General features: G+C 51.8%; 1 protein-coding gene and 1 pseudogene across 2 annotated transcripts; one reads left to right on the top strand and one right to left on the bottom strand.

Moving 5' to 3' along the window:
• Nucleotides 1-992: 992 nt before the first annotated feature.
• Nucleotides 993-14,273, top strand: LOC120642286 (galactose mutarotase-like). Its single transcript, XM_039918743.1, has 6 exons — nt 993-1,231; nt 1,576-1,625; nt 2,570-2,691; nt 2,805-3,121; nt 5,911-5,915; nt 13,823-14,273. The coding sequence occupies exons 1-6, from the start codon at nt 1,051-1,053 to the stop codon at nt 14,240-14,242; spliced, it is 1,095 nt and encodes a 364-aa protein (XP_039774677.1). The 5' UTR covers nt 993-1,050; the 3' UTR covers nt 14,243-14,273.
• A 1,686-nt stretch (nt 14,274-15,959) lies between these two features.
• LOC120642287 lies at nt 15,960-17,984 on the bottom strand (annotated as a pseudogene). The gene is made up of 2 exons (XR_005662555.1): nt 16,965-17,984; nt 15,960-16,857 (listed from the first exon to the last, which is right to left on the bottom strand). The product of XR_005662555.1 is annotated as a pectinesterase-like (transcript).
• Nucleotides 17,985-21,722: the final 3,738 nt, after the last annotated feature.

Genomic DNA, 21,722 nt, shown 5'->3' on the forward strand with positions numbered 1-21,722 from the left:
TTGTTCTAACTTCACACTAAAATTGTTCCGCATTAAAAAAATGGTCCAAAAAATCATCCAAACATAGATCTTATTTTGTAGATTCGTCATAACAAACACAATGGTGTAGTTGGATTTTGACTTGGATATACGGTTTGAAAAATATGATTTTTTTTTCTTATGGTTTCTTCTTGGACCACGTGACAACCCTAGAAAAAGGACCTGTTGACAAAAATTGTGTAGATAACATTTTTCTATACTGCGAGCGATGCTAGAGCTGAATTGAGGGGGGTGCCCTGTCCATGGTTCTACTACTAACTCTATGATTTATGAAGTAAAAATTTGATGATTAACACTGAGTTTTCGTTTTGGTCTGGGTGCCTGGGCACCCCCGGACACAATGTAGCTCCGCCCTGCTGCCATGTATATACTTTTTCCCAAGGCATGAAAGCGGCACCCTAAATCGCGGGCCGTGTTTTGGGAGAGGGGCTGCAGGATACAGAATATGGCCCATGTTTACCAGACATGTGCCCAGGCCTAAAATATTGATCGGTCCACTAAAATCTCTATCTCTGTCTCTACTATTTTTAAACCAATGAATATTTTCTTGATCCGTTAATTAGAATCCTAATAGAAATCGAATCCGAATTCTAATTAAAATCCGGATAAATCAATCGGAACCTCAATAGGAACTGGAATAATTAATGTCTCACACCATCACTGTACGGTCTGTGTATGAAGTGAATGAACACAAACTTGATAATATTATGTACCGTAAAAAGGTATGAGCATTATGCCAGTATAAAATAAAATAAAGAAAACGGTGGGCGCGCGTGCGCTTGCATGCTTGGTGGCCCATCTCAAGGCCCAACCTTTGGACTTTGGACCTGGAGCTCGCAAATCCACACCCACACCAACTTCCAAGTCAAACCCCTGCAGATCATCTCCCTCTCCCCTCTACAAATAATGCCCACCATTTCAGATTGAATCATCAGTCCAGCTAGGCACCTAACCCTATGTGCTGCTCCTCTGTGTGCTAGCTAGCTAGGATTGTTGCCTTGTTGGTTGCCAATGGCGAGAGGTGAGCTGTTCCTTGCGTTGCTGTTCGTCGTGGTGGCCTCCGCTCTGGCCGCGAACGCCGCCGGCGCCAGGAAGACGGTCGATGTGTACGAGCTCAAGAAGGGGAATTTCTCCGTCAAGGTCACCAACTGGGGCGCCACGATCATGTCGGTCATTCTCCCCGACTCCAGAGGTGCGACGCTTGCATTGCTCCTTTCTCGTTTCAAGCCACAGGCTTAAAAGGGAACATATAAGTGCAAACTAACTTCTCCGTAGAAACTACACAAACTTCAATTTGATCACTGGATCAACATCCAAGGAGACTGAGGAGGAAGATAATTTTACAATTAACCACCCGTTTTTGAATTAGATAATCACACTTTTGCAAATCCCCCCTCCCACTCCCTCTGCGCCCTCCCCTTGGATGTTAATCCCGTGGCCCAGATTGAAGTTTGCATTGTTTTTACGGATAGATTGGTTTGCACTTAATATGTTCCCGGCTTAAAATTAGTTTGAGGCCCGCTGTTTGTTCTGCAGGGAACTTGGCTGACATTGTTCTTGGCCTGGACACCGTCGGTGAATACATTGTAAGATCATCACCAAAGCCCTCGATCCTAAATCCTCTAATGTTCTTCACCTCGCCATGCTCATACACCTCCTACCGAAGCGTGCGTTTGCGTTCAGTCGTTTCGTTGATATACGAACAGATTTGAGATTTGTCTCACGAAATATTCAGCTTTTGTGGTGTGTGCATAACGTCTGGTAGTCGAAAAGTTGTATTTGTTCTTTTATAAATTGTATATAGGTTGTTTTGATAAATTTAGATACATAGAAAAATTTATGTATTTGGATTTGCAAACCGACATACAATTTTTTGGAGGGGAGAGGGTACATTCTTAACTGGCATGGTGTGATTTTCCGTCAAATAGTGTTATTACCCACTAAGTTTTTGTTTTGTTGCCAACAACAATACAATATGTTCAAGATAAGCTTCCGTGCTGATATGACCAAAGACATTTGCTTAGATGCATCCCAGTTAAGTACATTTTTTTAAGATATTATGCTACATTTCAGGTCAGGCATTCCAACAGTAAGAAAAAGATAAATTAAAGACGGGTGCTAATTTCTTCCTGACTATTGCTTCCAACCACCCTTTTTATCCGTGTTAGTATTTTTTTAAAGCAAACTTGGGCCGTGTTTAGATTGTTTGGCAAATTTTTTTAAAAGAGAATCTTGCTATTTTGGAATATTAAATAAAATTTATTTATAAAACTTTTTGTACGGATGAGTTGTAAATCGCGAGATGAATCTAATAAGCTTAATTAATTCATAATTAGAGGATGGTTAATATAGCATCACCGTTACAAATTATAGATTAAGTAAGCTCATTAGATTCGTCTCGCGATTTATAACACATTCGTGCAATTTTTTTAAATAAATAGATTTTATTTAGTACTCCATGCATGTGTCTAAATATTCGATGTGATATTTTGGATGTAAACTTTTTGAATCTAAACACGTGGCCGCGCAGAACGACACTTCTTTCTTCGGACCGGTGGCCGGGCGCGTAGCACAGCGGATAGCCCGCGGCCGCTTCGTCCTCGATGGCAAAGTCTACCACCTCAACATCAACGACGGCAGGAACACGCTTCAAGGTACACACCGCCTGCCGACAGTACCCAGAAGAGAACTAGTGTTCTGCTAAAAAAAACAAATGATTAGATCTGAATTGACTCGAACCAAATGACTGATTTGTTCGTTTATTCGGGCGGCGGCAGAGGATTCCACAAAGTCATCTGGACGGTGAAGGAGTACGTCGGCGCCGGCGACTCCCCGCACATCACCCTCTACTACCGCAGCTTCGACGGCGAGCAGGGCTTCCCGGGGAACCTGGACGTGCACGTGACGTACCGCGTGGAGGGCCCGTACACACTCGGCGTGCACATGAACGCGACGGCGCTGGACAGGGAGACGCCGGTGAACCTCCTGCAGCACACGCACTGGAACCTGGGCGGGCACGGCGCCGGCGACGTCCTGGGCCACGCGCTCCAGCTCCGGGCGTCGCGCCACACCCCGCTGGACGGCGAGATGCTGTGGGATCGAAGCCGGCGACTAGGGAGGGTGAATGGGAGCCGATCAAAATTTCTTCCGAAATTCGAACCGTCGGTCTATATCCCGAAAATCACCCAAGCCCTCAAGCGTTCTGGCCAAAGTTTGGAATAGCTATGGAAAAGCTAAACCAACACAAAAGGCCTCGAACGAGCGAGCGAAACCACGAAGCAAATCGGAAGCGAATTGGGAAAACTCCAGAACTGATCTGCCTGGACCGGTCAGACCGGTGCGCCGGACCGGTCTGACCGGTCGTGCCTACCGGTCTGACTGGTAGCACCCAGAAAACCCCCCGAGAAATTGGATTCAAACGGTGAATCCCGAGCAAACGACCACGAAAACCGATGAAACTTGGGGATTGCTTCGCCCCTACCCCGTGAGCATATCCCCCAAAAGATCTCGTCCCAAAGATCGACGAATCGTGAGAATTATGGGGGAGATCAAAAGGGATTGGGGTTTTCTCAAACACTCAAGAACTCGAATTCGAACACGCCAGTGATTCCAGAGGGTTTAGGTCTGAGTTGGGAGCACGGGAATCACAGCAAAGAACTCGTAGCCTCATCTCAATCAAGTGTGCCAAAAACGAAATCGAAAATCCATTGCACAAGACACAAAACCAGGGGATTGAATCAAATCAAAAGCCCAGAGGGCACGAGGAGGATAGGGCCTCCTTTCCCAATCAAATCCCTTACAAGGTTTCAACAATCCATGGACAAAATCAACTCAAACGAGAAGAACAAAGGGAGGGAGACGCAGGGGCGGCGGCCTGGAGAAACAGAGAGTCCACTAACAGATTATAAAAGCCGCACTTGACCTAACACAAGTGAAGGGGTATTTATACCCGCGGGACCGGTCAGACCGGTACGCTGGACCGGTCAGACCGGTTGGTTAGACCGGTCAGACCGGTGCCAGGGACCGGTCAGACTGGTTGGCCTGCAGCACCCCCTGTACACGATCTCATCCGACGGCCGAGGTTCTTTCTTCGAAACGAAGTCTTTTCCGCGATGCCGACGTCTTGATGAAGATCCAGTCCGCGGTTTTGGAGGGTCCGCGAAACCCGGGTAGATGGCCGGTTTTGAGAAAACCGCCAAAACCTCACGCGCGGGAAGATTCCCGCCTCCGCGCCGTGGCCCTAGATGCCGTTCTCGCCTCGGCCTTCTGACGGCCCTAGACGCCGCCCGACGCCCGTCACCTCCTCGCCCGCAGCGAGGCCCTAGACGCCGTCGACGCCCGTCGCCTCCGTCAGTCCCGAGACCGACGCCCGTCACCTCCACGACTCGGCGTCTTCAACCGCCGTCCGCCTCCTTGGTTTTGTGGCGCAAACCAAGAAACCCGCCTTCCGTCGCCGCTTGCGCCCTCGATCCAGGAGTGGACGCCACAGCTGCCGCCCGGTCCGAGCTCCGGTCCCGGCTGCCCTTCACCGCCATCCACCGCACGGTCCATCGGCCACAGCACCTCCACGGCAGCTCCCCGTCGACACTCGACGCCCGTGTACCTGCAATCCAAAGACCAAGCGCACGATCACACCGCACGGTTGACAATTTACTCATCACAAGCAGGATAGAGTACTCAACATTCCTCAATCTCCCCCTTGATGAGTGCATTGTCAACACACCACCTGAAACTAGAGAAGTGATAAAAAGAGAAGCAAGAAAGCGAAGAACTCAAGCAAGTGACAAAAAGCTCAGAAAGGCAAGAATAGTCACTTACTCAAGCACAGATCGATCCCCTAAGACAAGGGCAACAGCTCGACGCAATCGATCAAAAGCCAAAACATGACTCCTCAAAGACAGAGGTAACGCTCGACGCAGTCATGCAAGAAATAGAGGGAAAACGAGGAAAACCAGGAGCCAAGAACAAAGCAGAAACTCCCCAAGCAAAGTTTGTCCCTCTCAAAAGTGCAACTCTCCCAAAATGATGCACTCTCAAAGCCCTGTGCACAACAAGTTTTTCAAAAATCAAACAAGTCTCCCCCTTGTTCGATCACTTCTCTCAAAATTCTCCCCCTTGTTGGCACATGCACACATCAAGCCTAAAAAGAACTAAAGCTCCCCCTGAAGCAGAGACTCCCCCTGAACAGATGCTATGCAATGAATGCAATGCAGGAGGTGTAAGTGAAAGCATTCAGGGATACAAGGATATGAGCAACATCTAGTCACAAGCACGTGTGCATCAATAAACTGGACCTGCATCTAGCTCAACAGGGTATATCAAATCAGTCTAAAGCTAGGCAAGTTCAGTTTAGGAGAAATAAAAGCATCACCCATGATCTAGCACTAACAAGTAGGAAATGGAAAGCAGTGCTACTCAAACTCATACAGGTGAGCCAAACTCAGCCAAAAACAAGTTGTTAACATTCATTTTTCAATCAATTTTATATCAAGCAATTCTTAATGCCAGGGGTTGAAAGCTTGTCATGCTTCACTTAGCAACGAGGCCAAGCCTATGCCAAAAGACAATCAGAAGTTTAAAGCACTCGTTTCAGTCATGCACAGCCTTGCCCGGGTTCTCACAAGTGCAAAGTAAGCCGTCACGAAAGCTCGATCAGTGCGACAAGCAATCCCACCTGGATCTTTTCAATCCATTTCCAAAACAGTTCAAGCAATTTTATCAGATTTAGATCATTTCAAATATGAATTGCTGAACGAAAGTCCACACTAGCATGAATAAGATAGCAAAGCATATCAACACGCCCTAACATGCTAGTAGCCAAGACAGGGTGATCATGTTTTCAGATTTTGAAATCAAAATAGCTTAACTCAGATGATGTCATATACACAGTGGAGCAAGCTATACATGATCAAGTTTATCAACTCACACTAGCAGGCACTAGAAGATCATAGCAATGTATACAAGAATGCTAGTGCAAGTGAGACAATGCAAAATGCAAACATGTACAATGCATATGCACAATGCAACTACCAAACCTAGAAAACAAAGAGAAGCAAATAAAATCTACAAAGCTAACCAAAGAAAAGTCAGCAATCAAAAGGGGTAGCAAACCCCAAGCTCCCCTCGCAAGCGAGCAAATGTGTCCTGCTCTAGCGGTTTGGTGAGTATATCTGCGGTTTGCCTCTCTGAAGGGACATGGATCAGGTCTATGTGTCCTCTCTCATGGTTATCTCGCAGGAAATGGAATCGGATATCTATGTGTTTGTTTCTAGAGTGTAGGACAGGGTTCTTTGCAATGCTAATAGCTGACATGTTGTCTACAAAGATGGGAACCCTACCAAAACTCAATCCATAATCCTGCAAGGTTTGCTTTATCCATAGGATCTGGGAGCAGCAGCTAGCAGCAGCAACATACTCAGCTTCTGTGGAAGAAAGCGCTACGCTAGCCTGCTTGCGAGAGGACCAAGACACCAAAGATGTATCAAGAAATTGACAAGTGCCGGATGTCGACTTGCGATCCAACCGACACCCACCGAAATCGGCATCAGAAAAGCCCACCAAAACCAGAGAAGAATCCGCAGAATACCAAAGACCAAATTCAGGGGTGAATTTCAAATACCTGAAGATGCGTTTCACCACCTACCTGTGGGAGGTGCGCGGAGAAACCTGATACCGCGCGCAGAGGCAGACGCCGAACTGGATGTCCGGTCGCGTCGCCGTCAAGTATAGGAGAGAGCCGATCATGCTCCTGTACTCCTTCTGGTCCACCGCCTCGCCGTCCAAGTCCTCATCAAGCGCCGTAGATATGCTGATAGGAGTCGGCTGAGGAGACAAGTCACTCATGTCGAACTTCCGCAGCAAGTCTCTAGTGTACTTGGCTTGATGGACAAAAGTGACCTGAGGAGTTTGCTTGATCTGCAGCCCGAGGAAGAACTGCAACTCACCCATCATGCTCATCTCGAACTCCCTGGACATCTGCTCAGAAAACTTGGAGACAAGAGCGTGAGAAGAGCCACCAAAGATAATATCATCCTCGTATATCTGAACTAAAAGAAAATCAGTGCCAGATCGCATGAGGAACAAAGTTTTATCAACACATCCCATTTTAAAGCCCTGAGCCAGCAAAAAGGTTTTCAATCTATCATACCAAGCTCTAGGTGCATGTTTCAAACCGTAAAGAGCTTTCTGAAGTTTATAAACACGGTTTGGAAACTTGGGATTTTCGAAACCAGGGGGTTGCTTCACATAAACCTCTTCTTCGATAAAACCATTCAAGAAGGCAGATTTAACATCCATTTGGAAAACCTTAAAACCCTTAGAAGCAGCAAATGCAAGAAAGATTCGAATAGCTTCCAAACGAGCAACAGGGGCAAAAGTTTCCTCAAAATCAATACCCTCTTTTTGGCAAAATCCCTGGGCAACAAGACGAACCTTGTTCCGAACAACCAAACCATCCTCACCCTGCTTGTTTTTGAAAACCCACTTCGTTCCGATGGGATTACAAGCAGGTGGAGGCTCGACTAAAACCCAAACTTGGTTTCTTTCAAAATTTTCAAGTTCCTCATGCATGGCATTGACCCAATTAGAATCAAAAAGAGCGTGTCCAATATCCTTGGGCTCAAAAGAGGCAACAAACGCTGAATGAGCAAAGCCAGCGATACTTGTTACCTTGGACCTGGTGACTCGCTCGTTGAGATCACCTAGCATCTGTTGAGGTGGATGGCGGCGCTGAATGTGTCGCGGTGCTTCCCGTGTCGAAGTCGCATCCTCCTCAACCAAAGCTGGTGCCTCCTCAGGTGCAGCTGGTGAAGCCTGAGTCACCTCCTCGAACAGCCACCGTGAAGTAGACGTAGTCAGATTGGGGCCGTCGTCATCATCCGAGCTCGTAGCAGAGATAGCCGGGTCCACAGCATGCGTGGTAGCCTCAGCATCGCCATCTGCAGCTTCTTCCTCCTCATCTTCAAAGATGGAGGTGCCGAGCTCATCATCTCCTGCAACTTCAAAAACAGAAGAATTGCACGGTGCAGTCTCGTCGAAAGTGACTTCACAAGTCTCTCTGACGATGTTAGTATCAATAATCAGCACACGGTACGCTCTAGAGTGAGAAGCATAACCGAGAAAAATACCGTCAGACGAGCGAGACTCAAACTTATCAAGATTTCCATCTTTCAGCACAAAGCACCGACAACCGAAAACTCTGAGATGGTCAACACGGGGCTGGCGTCCAAACCGCAACTCATAAGAAGTCCTGTGCATGAAAGCACGCAAGAAAATGCGGTTGGACACGTAACAAGCGGTGTTAACCGCCTCAGCCCAGTATTTGCGAGGAGTCCTATGCTCATCGAGCATCGTCCTCGCCATCTCAACCAGCGTCCGATTCTTCTGCTCTACAACTCCATTCTGTTGTGGAGTGTAGGGAGAAGAATACTGGTGTTCGAGCCCTTGATCACTGCAAAAGGCGTCAAAACGAGCGTTTTTGAATTCTGTGCCATTGTCACTGCGGATCGCTCGCATGGCCTGGGGTAACTCGTTTTTCAACCTCAAGATCAAGTCTCGAACAAACTCGAAAGCCTCATCCTTGGTTCTCATGAAAAGACCCAAGAATAGCGAGAAAAGTCGTCCACAATCACAAGAACGTACCACTTCCCACCTACAGACATCACCCGAGAAGGACCGACAGTGTCCATGTGTAGCAACTCTCCAGGATGAGAGGTCATCACCTGATTAACAGGTGGATGGGAAGTGGCAATCATCTTCCCGTGGCGACACGGATGGCAAATAAGGTCCTTTTCAAACTTCAATTTGGGCAATCCTCGGATCAGGCCAAGTGAGCTCAGTCTCGACAACAAATCGAAGCTCAAATGTCCAAGTCTCCTATGCCACTTCCACAAATCAGAAGAAGGACCAGCCATCAAGCAATGAGAAGGGCCAAAAGGAGTTCCAGAGAAGTCAACTAAGAAAACTCGATCGCGAGGTGTAATCCGGCAAACCAAATCTCCTCTGGAATCCAAAACACGCGAACAACCCTCCTTGAAGCGAACCCCAAACCCCTCATCAAGAAGTTGCGACACAGAGAGCAAATTAAAGCCAAGATTCGAAACCAAAGCAACTTCTCTCAGGGTAAAGCGATCAGAAACTCGAACAGTGCCAAGTCCTCGTATCTTTCCTCTTCCATTATCCCCGAACACAATGTACTCCTTTGAGCGCATCGGGGTGAGGCTGTAGAACCATTTGTCGTTTCCGGTCATCTGGCGCGAACAACCGGAGTCCATGATCCACCTGTTCTCCAAGCCTCCGACCTGCACATCAGTAGTGAGACAAAGGGTCAGCAAATGTCTCAACACTGGGGTTAGCAAAGTGAGAAGCAAACTAGTGTCGAGCCATTTGCTCTACAGAAGAGTTAGCAAAATCAGGCAAAGCGTATCCCCCGTCCCGTCTTCCGCGTGACTGACGAACACTACCGCGAGGAAAGCGTGGAGCCTCAAAACCTCCTCCAAAGCCTTGGTCCCGTGGTCCATAGCCGTACTGAAAACGACCAGGAGCACGACCGGCAAAGCGACCACCCACTGGAGCACGGTAACCACCACCGTCTCCCTGACCTCCACCTACACGGCGCGCCCTAGCATCTCGCCTATCACCACGCCGAGAAGGACCATGCACCCGAGCAGAGTACATGTCCGCGTTCCGTCTCTTCTGCTCTCTCCTCACAGCCCTCTTCCTCCTGAAGCAAAACTCCTCCAGGTGACCTTCCCTGTCACAGAACTCGCAGTGGTGCCTCACCTCACGCTTGGGAGGTGGAGGCCTAGCCTGCGAACGGGGAGGAGCAGCCCTCTTCTTCTGGGCAACCTGGGCTGTGGCAGCAGGGAGCGTGTCGAGGGAGTTCCTCAGCTCATTGGGCTTTGGAACCCAAACCTCCTTCTGCGGAGGTGCTTTCGGTGGTTCTTTAAGCACACCATCCGCGGGGTCAACAAGCGAAGGTTGTGTGCTCGTGCTAGCAGTGTTTCCAGCAGCCTTACCAATCTTACCATACAACATGTCAAAGTCTGACTTCGTGTAGGTGTAACCGACCCCAAACCCATCACCACGCTTGAACTGCTTAATCATCATGCCCAACTGCGGCTCACTGCTAGAAACCCAACTCAGAATCGCCCTAAGATAGGTATTCTCATTCTCCAGGTTGGCTTTCTCTACCGCAAGATTATCCAAATCAGAAATCAAACCAGGGCAAACAGAGCAGTCAATAGGTGGGCTAGACTCTACGACCTTAGTCTTTCCAAAAGACTTGATCAAAGCGTTCTTCTCCTCTAGCTCCAACCTAAGCGTGGGACAAAGCTTACAAGCACCAAGCAAAACTGGCCTAGACTTCATCTCCTCTAGCTCGCACACAACAGTAGCAAACTTGGACTGCAAAGAAGCTAGATCAGACTTGAAGATAGGACACTCCTCACATTCAAGCACATCACTAACAATAGGAGCATTCTTAACCAGTTCTAGTTCATGCTTGGCCTTAGCGAGCTCATGAGACACATCAGCAGGCGAAATCTTAGCAACATCTAAGTTCGTGACGTTCTAATCATGCTTGGCACGGAGAGCAACAAGATCGTTCATGTGAGATATGCAGCCAGCGCACTCATCCTCACTAGATTTCTCCCTAGCGCAAGCCAGCTCAGCCCTAAGCTTTCTACGCTCTCTAGCTGCTTCCTTAAGCAGCCTTTTCTGGTTGTCGAGAGCGGCGTACAACTCCCTAACCTCTGTATCAAGCAGGTCGATCGTGGAGTTTACCTCTGAATCACTCTCGGATCCAGGAGAAGAGCCGGAGTGCGTCGGTGTAGCATGTCCACCCAAAGACGCACGAGCACCGTCGGCTTCACCCGCCATGGTGCAGAAGCTCTTGCGCCGACCAGCCGCCAAGCAAAGGCCGATGAAGCCGGTGGCTTCCTTGTCCCGCTTCTTCTTCTTCTTGTCATCATCGTCGGAGTTCGGTGAAGAAGAGCGGTCGGTGTCGGAGCTCTTGTCGAGGTCGCTGAGCTGCGCCAGGAAGGCCTTCTCCCGCTTCTTGGCCTTGTACTGGAAGCGCTTCTTGAGCGACTCCTTGTCGAAGCGTCCTCCCCGGTCACGACTGTGGTGCTTGTGGCGCCGACACTCCTTGTTGGAGCCTCCCTCGTCGCGGTCGCGGTGGCGGTAGTAGTCGAAGGAGTTGTTCTGGCCACCGCCGGACTTCTTGGGGCAATCGGCGATGAAGTGGTTCAGATCGCCGCAGTTGTGGCACCCGGGGTTCTTCTTCCTCTGCCTATTGTGGTAGACGCGCTGGAACTTGCTGATGAGGAGGCACAAGTCGTCGTCGCCCAGCGTCTCCAGCTACTCATCTGAAACAAAAGGCAAAGAGGCAAGAGAAAAGCCAAGAGCAGAGTTAGCGTTAGAGCTCGATCCACCTGGGCCAGTCACAAGAGCGACACTCTTGGAAGGAGGGGCACCATTGAGCTTGGCTCGTGTCTGGTTATCCACCTCCGTGGCCTTGAGCTTACTGAAAAGCTCGTTCACGGTCAGAGTCTCATAGCCTGCAGACTCAATGATTGTGTTCACCTTGAGATCCCACACAGAGCAGTCAAGTGCGTAGAGCAACTTGAGAGCCTTCTCATGCTGTGTACTCAAGGGCACCAGCAGATCTGTTCGCATTGACCTTGTTCACAATCGACTGAAAACGACTGAACATCAGGTCAATGCTCTCACCCGGCTCCTGTGTGAAGTTCTCGTACTCACGCCGGTGAGTCTCGAACAGTCTAGCCTTCACCTGAGGTGTACCCTCATGGTAGTTCTCAAGACACGTCCAAATCTTGTGGGCTTCCTGAAAACCCTGGACGCGTGAGAACTCCGCACGAGAAACGCCAGCGAACAAGGCATTGACGGCCTTGGCGTTAGCTTCGTGCTGGGTCACCTGAAGAGGCGTGGTCCGAATACCCAGCACCTCGTAGAGCTGGTTCGTGGTAATCTCCCAGACATCGGCTCCCATGCTCTGCAGGAAGGCTCTCATGCGAACCTTCCAGTAGGCATAGTCCTCGCCGGAAAACACCGGGATCTTACCAAGACTCGCCATGGTCGCCGAGTGGTTTTCGAACCGGTTAAGGTATTGAAAACCTCAACCACGCTCTGATACCAATTGTGGGACCGAAGCCGGCGACCAGAGGGGGGGTGAATGGGAGCCGATCAAAATTTCTTCCGAAATTCGAACCGTCGGCCTATATCCCGAAAATCACCCAAGCCCTCAAGCGTTCTGGCCAAAGTTTGGAATAGCTATGGAAAAGCTAAACCAACACAAAAGGCCTCGAACGAGCGAGAGAAACCACGAAGCAAATCGGAAGCGAATTGGGAAAACTGCAGAACTGATCTGCCTGGACCGGTCTGACCGGTGCGCCGGACCGGTCTGACCGGTGCGCCGGACCGGTCTGGCCGGTCGTGCCTACCGGTCTGACCGGTAGCACCCAGAAAACCCCCCGAGAAATTGGATTCAAACGGTGAATCCCGAGCAAACGACCACGAAAACCGATGAAACTTGGGGGATTGCTTCGCCCCTACCCCGTGAGCATATCCCCCAAAAGATCTCGTCCCAAAGATCGACGAATCGTGAGAATTATGGGGGAGATCACAAGAGATTGGGGTTTTCTCAAACACTCAAGAACTCGAATTCGAACACACCAGTGATTCCAGAGGGTTTAGGTCTGAGTTGGGAGCACGTGAATCACAGCAAAGAACTCGTAGCCTCCTCTCAATCAAGTGTGCCAAAAACGAAATCGAAAATCCATTGCACAAGACACAAAACCAGGGGATTGAATCAAATCAAAAGCCCAGAGGGCACGAGGAGGATAGGGCCTCCTTTCCCAATCAAATCCCTTACAAAGTTTCAACAATCCATGGACAAAATCAACTCAAACGAGAAGAACAGAGGGAGGGAGACGCAGGGGCGGCGGCCTGGAGAAACAGAGAGTCCACTAACAGATTACAAAAGCCGCACTTGACCTAACACAAGTGAAGGTGTATTTATACCCGCGGGACCGGTCAGACCGGTACGCTGGACCGGTCAGACCGGTTGGTTAGACCGGTTAGACCGGTGCCAGGGACCGGTCAGACCGGTTGGCCTGCAGCACCCCCTGTACACGATCTCATCCGACGGCCGAGGTTCTTTCTTCGAAACGAAGTCTTCTCCACGATGCCGCCATCTTGATGAAGATCCAGTCCGCAGTTTTGGAGGGTCCGCGAAACCCGGGTAGATGGCCGGTTTTGAGAAAACCGCCAAAACCTCACGCGCTGGAAGATTCCCGCCTCCGCGCCGTGGCCCTAGACGCCGTTCCCGCCTCGGCCTTCTGACGGCCCTAGACGCCGCTCGACGCCCGTCACCTCCTCGCCCGCAGCGAGGCCCTAGACGCCGTCGACGCCCGTCGCCTCCGTCAGTCCCGAGACCGACGCCCGTCACCTCCACGACTCGGCGTCTTCAACCGCCGTCCGCCTCCTTGGTTTTGTGGCGCAAACCAAGAAACCCGCCTTCCGTCGCTGCTTGCGCCCTCGATCCAGGAGTGGACGCCACAGCTGCCGCCCGGTCCGAGCTCCGGTCCCGGCTGCCCTTCACCGCCGTCCACCGCACGGTCCATCGGCCACAGCACCTCCACGGCAGCTCCCCGTCGACACTCGACGCCCGTGTACCTGCAATCCAAAGACCAAGCGTACGATCACACCGCACGGTTGACAATTCACTCATCACAAGCAGGATAGAGTACTCAACATTCCTCAGATGCTCCCGTCGTCGGGCCGCGTCGCGCCGGTGGCCGGCACGCCGTTCGACTTCCGGGCGCCGACGCTCATCGGCGCGCGCGACGGCCAGGTCATGGGCGGCCGGGTCGCCGGCTACGACGCGAACTACGTCGTCGACGGGGAGCCGTGGTGCATGATGCGGCCCGTGGCGGCGGTGCGGGACGGCGCGTCCGGCAGGGCGCTGGAGCTGTGGGGCAACCAGCCGTGCGTGCAGCTCTACACGGCCAACTGGCTGAACCGCACCAGGGGGGAGGCCGGCGCGGTGTACGGCCGCCACGCCGGGTTCTGCCTGGAGACGCAGGGCTACCCCGACGCCCTGAAGCACCCGGAGTTCCCGTCGCAGACGCTCAGGCGCGGCCAGGTGTACAGGCACGACATGCTCTTCAAGCTCTCCTTCTGAACGCATGCAGGATTGGGTGCTGGGCTGTGTAGTACCGTGCACCAGCGGGCGTGGCATGTAAAAAACAGTTGATTGCTGGTGTTCCCAGGGAAAAAATAAAGCTAGACCCATCTCAATTCATTTGGTAATTGGACTCGACTGAAAATGCTACACTGTTATTCCGGCCCTGACGAGGAGCACCAGCAGGGGCAGGCAGTCCTTCGTCCCTCCATCTCAGTTCTTCGGCGAGGGCTGCACCGTGTTAGGCTTTGCGTCAGCAGCGTTTGGAGGCATCATCGTCGCGGCCTCCACCTTCTCCCTCAGCAGATGGTCGGCTTTGGTCTCAGAACCCTGCAGGCAGGTGCACGAGAAGGTTGCAGACGACATAGCAGCACTTGAGCAGTGATGACGAAACATCTTCAGGAAATGTACGTAAAACAACTCTCGTAGTGCCTAAGTTCAAGTTTAATTCCAGAACTAGGCGATACCAGGCGGGAAAAAGAATGTTCGATACTCAAACTTAATTTTATTATTGGACTATACTCGAATGTAAAATGGCTGTACTGGCAGTACCTCGGTGAAAGTCTTGAAGGCCTCTTCTGGGGACTTGGTGTTCAGGATTTTCAAAGCTTGCTCCTGTGCCAAACGAGTCAAAACTGTGGTAAATAAATGCTCCAAAGTCCAAACTTCCAAAAAAACCAAGCTAGAGTCAAACAGTAGTAAATAGATGATGCTCTGAAGAAACCTGAACGAGCCAATCAATACTGTGCTACTGAATCCAATGCAGTACTCACGTCACACAAGCTCATGGAAATTCAACGGCAAGGGGAAAGAAAGACCATACTGCTTTCTGTGCCTTCGCATGCTACACTGTAGTATTCCTAATCAATTTCCATACCAATTTTGCCCAAGAAATATCGATACTCCATTTCAAGGACCAATTTTTTTATGTTTGGGCGCATCAATAGTGCATTGGATTTGGAATGGAGTTCTGCACCGATTTGGGTTAAAATTTCAGATTCTATCTCCCTCTCTTTTCTCCATATATCAATACTCCATTTCAAGGACCAATTTTTTATGTTTGGGCGCATCAAATTCTCTAGAACATGTGTTCCACTACTGTTGAAAGATGGTCAGGATCAATGCTAAAACACCCATCCACACAGTTGCCAAAGTTCAGGTCAGTTCAAGTTTCCAAAATTCAAACAGCGCAGAAATGGCGCAAAAACTAGTTCTAAAGAAGAAGGCGTGAAATGCGGCACGTACAAAGGGGGAAGCAGGCACACCGTAGGTCTGTAGCATACATACCCTAGCATGTTTGATTTCCTTGCTGGACAGGGTGGGCGCCTCCAGAAGACCACCGGAGCAGTAGCAATCCAAGCTGCCAATGGTGTCCTCCTGTCTCTCGATGGAGCTCATCTCGATCTTATTCTCGGATGGGAGGGAATGGAAAATGTGACTGGAGCCTCTCCGGTGAAACTAGCACATGAAGAAGGTGAGGAGGACAGAAGCTCTTTTTGTAGGAGCAAGGAGGCGAGTGAGACGGCAGCGTTTGAGGACGGACGAATGCGAGAGCGCATGAGAGTTAGGCGAGGCGTAAAGCCTTTGCTTGCATTGGGTGAACAATAATGGGTGTTTGTTTGGAATTGCAATTGCTGTGCTGATTATGGTTCTGCAGTCAACCCTCACAAAATCAGTGGGCCGGCTTGATTATAGTGAGGACACTGGGAGGAGGGGAGGCAGGCAATAGCAGAAAATAATGTCACAATAACAGCAATTCACCAAAAGACATTTACTTTACTGCAAATTTTCAGCAACAGAAAAACTCAGGAACAATAGCCATAGGAAAGGGAAGAAAAAACAAGAAAGAAAAGTGGTAAAAGAACAAGCGTTAGCCCTCCTGTACGTCCTGCGACACAAACACGCACTCATCAGCCTCAATCAGAACTTGAAGCCGAGGATGTTGGGCGTGCCGGTGAACTTGAGCCACAACCCGCCGTCGATGAAGGGCCCGGCGGTGAACTGCTCGGCCTCCTTCCTGGTGATGACGCGGAAGCCCGGCCACTTGACCCTCATGCTGGTGCCGGCGCCCGGGCCGCGGTTGTTGTACTCGGCGTAGTAGAGCGTCTTGATCCCGAAGTCGCCGTTCCAGGGCATGTACCCCTCGGGCTTGATGAAGTCGGCGATGGTGCTCTCCATGATGACGAGGCGCGAGAACTCCTTCCACGGCCGGCCCAGGTAGGAGGGGATCTTGAAGCGGTCCGGGAAGAGCTTCTGGTCGGGCACCAGGCGGCAGTTCTGGATGACGAGGCCGGACTTCATGTTGGGGTCGGTGCGGCCGTGCGCCGTCACCGAGTTCTGCTGGTTGTCCATGGGCCGCCGCGTGATGATGAGGCAGTTTTGGAACACCGCCGCCGAGTTGCCGAAGATGAAGTCGATGGTCCCGGAGATGACGCAGTTGCGGAAGAACTGCCGCCGGGCGTGCACGTACAGCGTGTCCTGGAACGCGTCGAACCGGCAGTTGTAGAAGGCCGCCAGGTCGCCCTGCACCCGGAGCGCCACCGCCTGGTGCCGCTCCGCGCCGGCGGTGTTGTGGAACCCCATGTTCTTGCAGATGAACCCGGACGCCTCGATGGCTGCCACAGCCAACCGGGAGCACAAGTTTGAATTATTCAAACGACTACTACTTGTGCTATAACCACTAGAAGAGTAGAAAGAACAAGCAAGTTGGGCTCAGGCTCACAGAAGGTGGCCGTCTTCATGGTGGTGATGCCGTCGGCGAAGCTCTTGCGGCCGGTGACGCGGCTGCGCTTGGGCCCGTCGCCGTACATGAAGATGTTGACCTTGTCCTTGGGGATCATCACGATCTCGTCGTAGAGGCCGGCCTTCACGTAGATGACGTACCTCCCCTGGTGGGCCTTGGGCATGGCGTCGACGGCCTGCTGGATGGACTTGAACTGCCCGCTGCCGTCCTGGGCCACCACCGCGTTCGGCTTGGGCTGGTTGCCCGCCGCCAGCAGCTTCCTCTCCGGCGACCTCATCCACACGGGGAAGCCCTTCTCGTCCTCCTCCGACAGCAGCCGCCGCCGCGAGTCCTTCTTGAACATGTCCAGGTCGATCTTCTTGAGCAGCCCGCCGAGGCTGTTGGTGATGGCCAGCGCGTTGCTGCTGAGCTCCGTGGCGTTGCGCAGCACGGCGTGCATGTCGGCCCTCAGCTTCTCGTCGACGAACCCGTCGATGCAGGTGTCCATGAACGTCATGACGCCCGTGAGCCACGTCTCGAGGTCGTCGGAGCGGCTGAAGAGCACCTTGATGTCGCCGCCGGCCATCTCAAGCATGCCCCGGAGGTCGTCGACCGCGTCCTCGAGGAGGTTCTTGCAGTCCTCGCGCGCGCCCTCTGTCATGGGGTCCTTGGAGGACTTGGCCTCGCCGATGGCCTTGGACTGCTCCACGGCCGACTTGACCGACTCCAGCGCCACCTTGGCGACGCTGTGGAACACGTCCTTGGGGTTCTCCGTGCCATTGTTGGCCTGCGAGAGCGTCTTCTCGCACGACTCCTTGTACAGCGTCGGCGCGCACAGCGACTTGACCGACTTGCCGGAGGTGGCGAGGGAGGCCTCCCCTGGGACGGTGAAGTTGTCGCCGGCCTTCTTGCCGGAGCGGGTGACGGTGGCCACCACGCCGACGACCACCGCCACGACGAGGATCGCGGACAGGCCGCCTAGGAGAGCCTTTGACATCTTGGGCCGGAAGCTTGCCGTTGAATCGGAGCCGCCGCCAATTTATAGCGGCCCGGCGAGGACCAGAATGGCTGGCTGCGTGTGTGGCGGCCCGTGTTCGTTGGGAGTCATCCTATTTTGACGTCCTGGATTGATGCAAAACTTGCATGGTTTTTTTTTGAAGCCTCTAATCTGGCTACAGCTGCAGCTGATTGTCTACCACACACACCCCATACAAGCACACCTCACTCACACCACCCATACACAACCAAACCTACAACTACATTCAGATAACACTCGCGTTCTTGTTGAGATCACCAGAACCCTCCAGAGCTCTATAGACGACGGGCACATCGCAGTCCCGTCCTTGCTGAGATCACCAGAACCCTCCAGAGCTCTGTAAACGACGGGTATATCACAGTCACATTATGGCTCCACGCGTGAGAGGCTACACACTAATAATAACGGGGCGCCTGTCCCGGTGAGAAACGCGGAATCGATTCCCCCGCGCCGGCCGCCCTCACACCTGTGGTGCAGACCACGTTCTCAACTTGCATGGTTCTTGTCTGCTTCTTGTAGCGCCTTTCTAAAATGGGCTGTGCTACTTTTGGGCGACGACAACGGTGTCATGATGTGATCAACCTACATTCAACCAGTGGTCATGGAGATCTCAGCTAAACATGGGTGGATGTTTATTGAGCTTTGTGCTTCTCCATTCGCTAAGTTACACGAATCATTTACTGTTTGTTGGATGCTTTGCTGCTTGTTGGCATTTCACTATAGCTGTTGGCGCATGATTTTTTTTTTATGCAAACATACCTGTATTCATGTTAAGGAAACCGTATACAGACCCAAATAAAAACAGGTACATTCGAGAAGGATACAGACCATAGATGATTTGCAGATAGGCCCCTCACAAACAATAAAAATACAAAAAAGATCCTAGGACCTTCTGCAATCCTCCAGACCACGAATCCCACGGCCGCCGCTGGAAGCCATCGAAGGAGTTCGTCGCCGTCTCGCCATCTTCCGCGGATCAAGAGGAGCCCAATCGCCACAGGGCTTTGAAAGTCGCAGTAGACACTCACCCGCACGGATGATATGAAGGCGTCGCCGATAGTCCGTCGACTGGGGCCACACCCCAAGCTCCACTGATCCAGGACCAAAAGCTCGCCGTCGACAGCCGCCGCCGCCGAGGGAAACTCGAGCTTGGACCAGCCTCCCATCATCCGCAGATCCCCCAACCTGCAGTGCATTCTTGAAGCAGAAGCCCCGTACCTCCATCACGCGCCGGAGACAGAGAAGAACCGGGGCTGGCCTCCTATACAAAGGCTCCACGAAGGGAGCCCCTCCTCCACGGGCTCGCCGGCAACACTGGATAAGAGCGCGACCAGGACGAGGAAGAGCCCGAGAGGACTTATTCCCTCTCAGCGCCGCCGCCGCCGTCGTCTCGCCACCGACGCCGGGAAACCAAACCCTAGATTTACTAGGACCTATCCTTCAACCCCCACCAACCGGCGTGAGCACAGCAGTCTCCCCCACCTCCCGACGGCTCTGGAGCCATCGGAGGCGGAAGGGACCGCCAGCTCCGCCGGCGGTGACTCCGCCGCCCCTATTCACCCCTCCCAACTGTAGCTAGGCAAGAGGTTTCGAGAGAGGACCAGGGGACACGGGCTTCGTTGGAGCATGATTTAGGGTGCTGGGTTTGAGGCTCCATGGATTTTGGGTTTAGAAGAGCTCAAAGGATGGCAGGCCAACTAGGCTTAGGTAGAGGATGTGTGGGGCACGTCATGGCAAAGCTGCACCAAGTGGAGAACAACGAGTGAGCTTAGTTATGCAATTAGGTATCCATTCAGTTTTTTTCGGATTAGCTAACTAATTACATGGAAAGCTATCTTACCATTATTAATTGGATGCTCATTTTGAAACCTCCAAGTAAAGCCACCAATAATCCTAGATGGACACTCCAAAAAATAGAAAATTTCTCACAAAAATCAAATATATCTGGCTATCAATCCAACAACTCTAATAATAATAATCAATGATTTGTTATCATTCCTAGTAAATTACTCATCTCTGCCATTATAAAAATAGACTAAATTAACACCCTTAATATCTTACTATTACTAATTGGAGGCTCCTTTTAAGCTCCCACGTGACACTACTACAAAAAACATTAACCGAGGCGGGCAAAAACGTTTAACCGAGGCGTTTTTGGCAACCGCCTCGGACATACCGTCACGGTAAATAAACTATTAACCGAGGCGGTTGCCTGCCCGCCTCGGTTAATCATGTAGAAAAAACAAAAAAATAAACCCGTGGACAGGCCCGTCGAGCCCATCCACAGGCCCGCCGAGCCCATCCACGGGGGAGGCCTGCCGCCGCCGCACCACTGCCGGGGAAATCAGGATCCGCCCATGCTCGGCCGGATCCGCCACGCGTCCGCGCCCCACGCGCCGAATCCGCCCCCGCTCGTCCCAGATCCGCCGTCGGCGGGCCGCTGCTCGCCCACCGCGCGCTGGCCCTGAGCGCTGCTCTGCGCGCTGGCCCCTGGCACTACGCCGTGGAGAAGATGGCCCATGACGCCGCCGTCGGGGGCCTCCACCCTACCCGCTCGCCCACCGCTCCGAGCCCGCTGGTCGTCGCCGGGCGAGATCCGGCCGCCCTCGTCGAGCTCGTCCGCCGCCGGAAGGAGCCGGATCCGACCGCCGCACGTCGAGGCACGCTGAGGTCGTCGCACGCGCGAGGCCTTGGGTGGATCTCGCCGGGGCTGAGGTCGCGACAGGAGATGGGGACCGGGCCCCGCGCTCCGGGGCCGCGCCGCCGAGAGGGAGGGCCCTGCCTGCCGTGGTCAAAGTCGGGCCCGCCCGCCGTGGTCGAGGCCGGGTTCGCGCCGCCCGCAGTGGTCGTGGCCGTGCCGCACCGCCGGGAGGGAGGGCGAGGCCCGCGGTGGTCGAGGACGCCGCCCGCGCCGGTTGCAGGGGAGGGAGGGAGAGAGTGAAGGGGGAGGGGGCGGCGTCGGTTGTAGAGGAGGGAGAGAGTGGAGGGGGAGCGCGCCCGCCGCTGCTCTGGAGAGAGGAGAGAGATTGGGAGAAAGGAGAGTGCGACTTAGGGTTAGGGTTCTCCTTTGTTTTATAGTCATTCTATGCAAATGGGCTCATATGGGCTTGGGCTGGGCCTGGTCTATTAACCGAGGCAGACCAATATAAGAGAATCGCCTCCAAAAATAGAACTATTAACCGAGGCGGTCATGGTAAAGGTGACCGCCTCAGTTAATCGATTTTCGGAGGGGGTTTTTCTAGACCGCCTCGGTTAATAAATAATGATCGCCTTGATTAATCACAGACATTAACCGAGGCGGTTTTTTAACGTGCCCGCCTCCGAGGTCTTTTCAAAGTGCCTCAGTTAATCAATTTTTGTAGTAGTATGAAGCCATCTAAGATCCTAGGTGGACACTCTACAGAAATAGAGAAATTCTAGAAATTCTCACAAAAATAAGAATCATCTGGTCATCAATCCGACAACTCTAATCATAATATTTATTGGACATGTTATCTTTTCTAATAAATTATCCGCCTTTGCTATTATAAAAATAGACTAAAGTAACCCCTAAACATGTATCTAAATTACCCAGCTCTACCATTATAAAAAATCTAAAGTAACCTCTAATCATCGTATAAATTACCCACATATGTCATTATAAAAATAATGCAAATAACCCCCTAAATTTACATATAAATTACCTATAAATCGGAATTTACATTTTTTTAATTATAATTAAA

Source organism: Panicum virgatum, chromosome 7K, assembly GCF_016808335.1.
Source record: "Panicum virgatum strain AP13 chromosome 7K, P.virgatum_v5, whole genome shotgun sequence".
Classification (NCBI taxonomy): domain Eukaryota; kingdom Viridiplantae; phylum Streptophyta; class Magnoliopsida; order Poales; family Poaceae; genus Panicum; species Panicum virgatum.

Coding starts and splice junctions, on each gene's coding strand:
- LOC120642286 (XM_039918743.1), top strand. CDS start 1,051: ATGGCGAGAGGTGAGCTGTTCCTTGCGTTGCTGTTCGTCGTGGTGGCC. Junction 1,626..2,569: donor ACACCGTCGGTGAATACATT/GTAAGATCATCA, acceptor GTGGCCGCGCAG/AACGACACTTCTTTCTTCGG. Junction 2,692..2,804: donor GACGGCAGGAACACGCTTCA/AGGTACACACCG, acceptor GTTCGTTTATTC/GGGCGGCGGCAGAGGATTCC.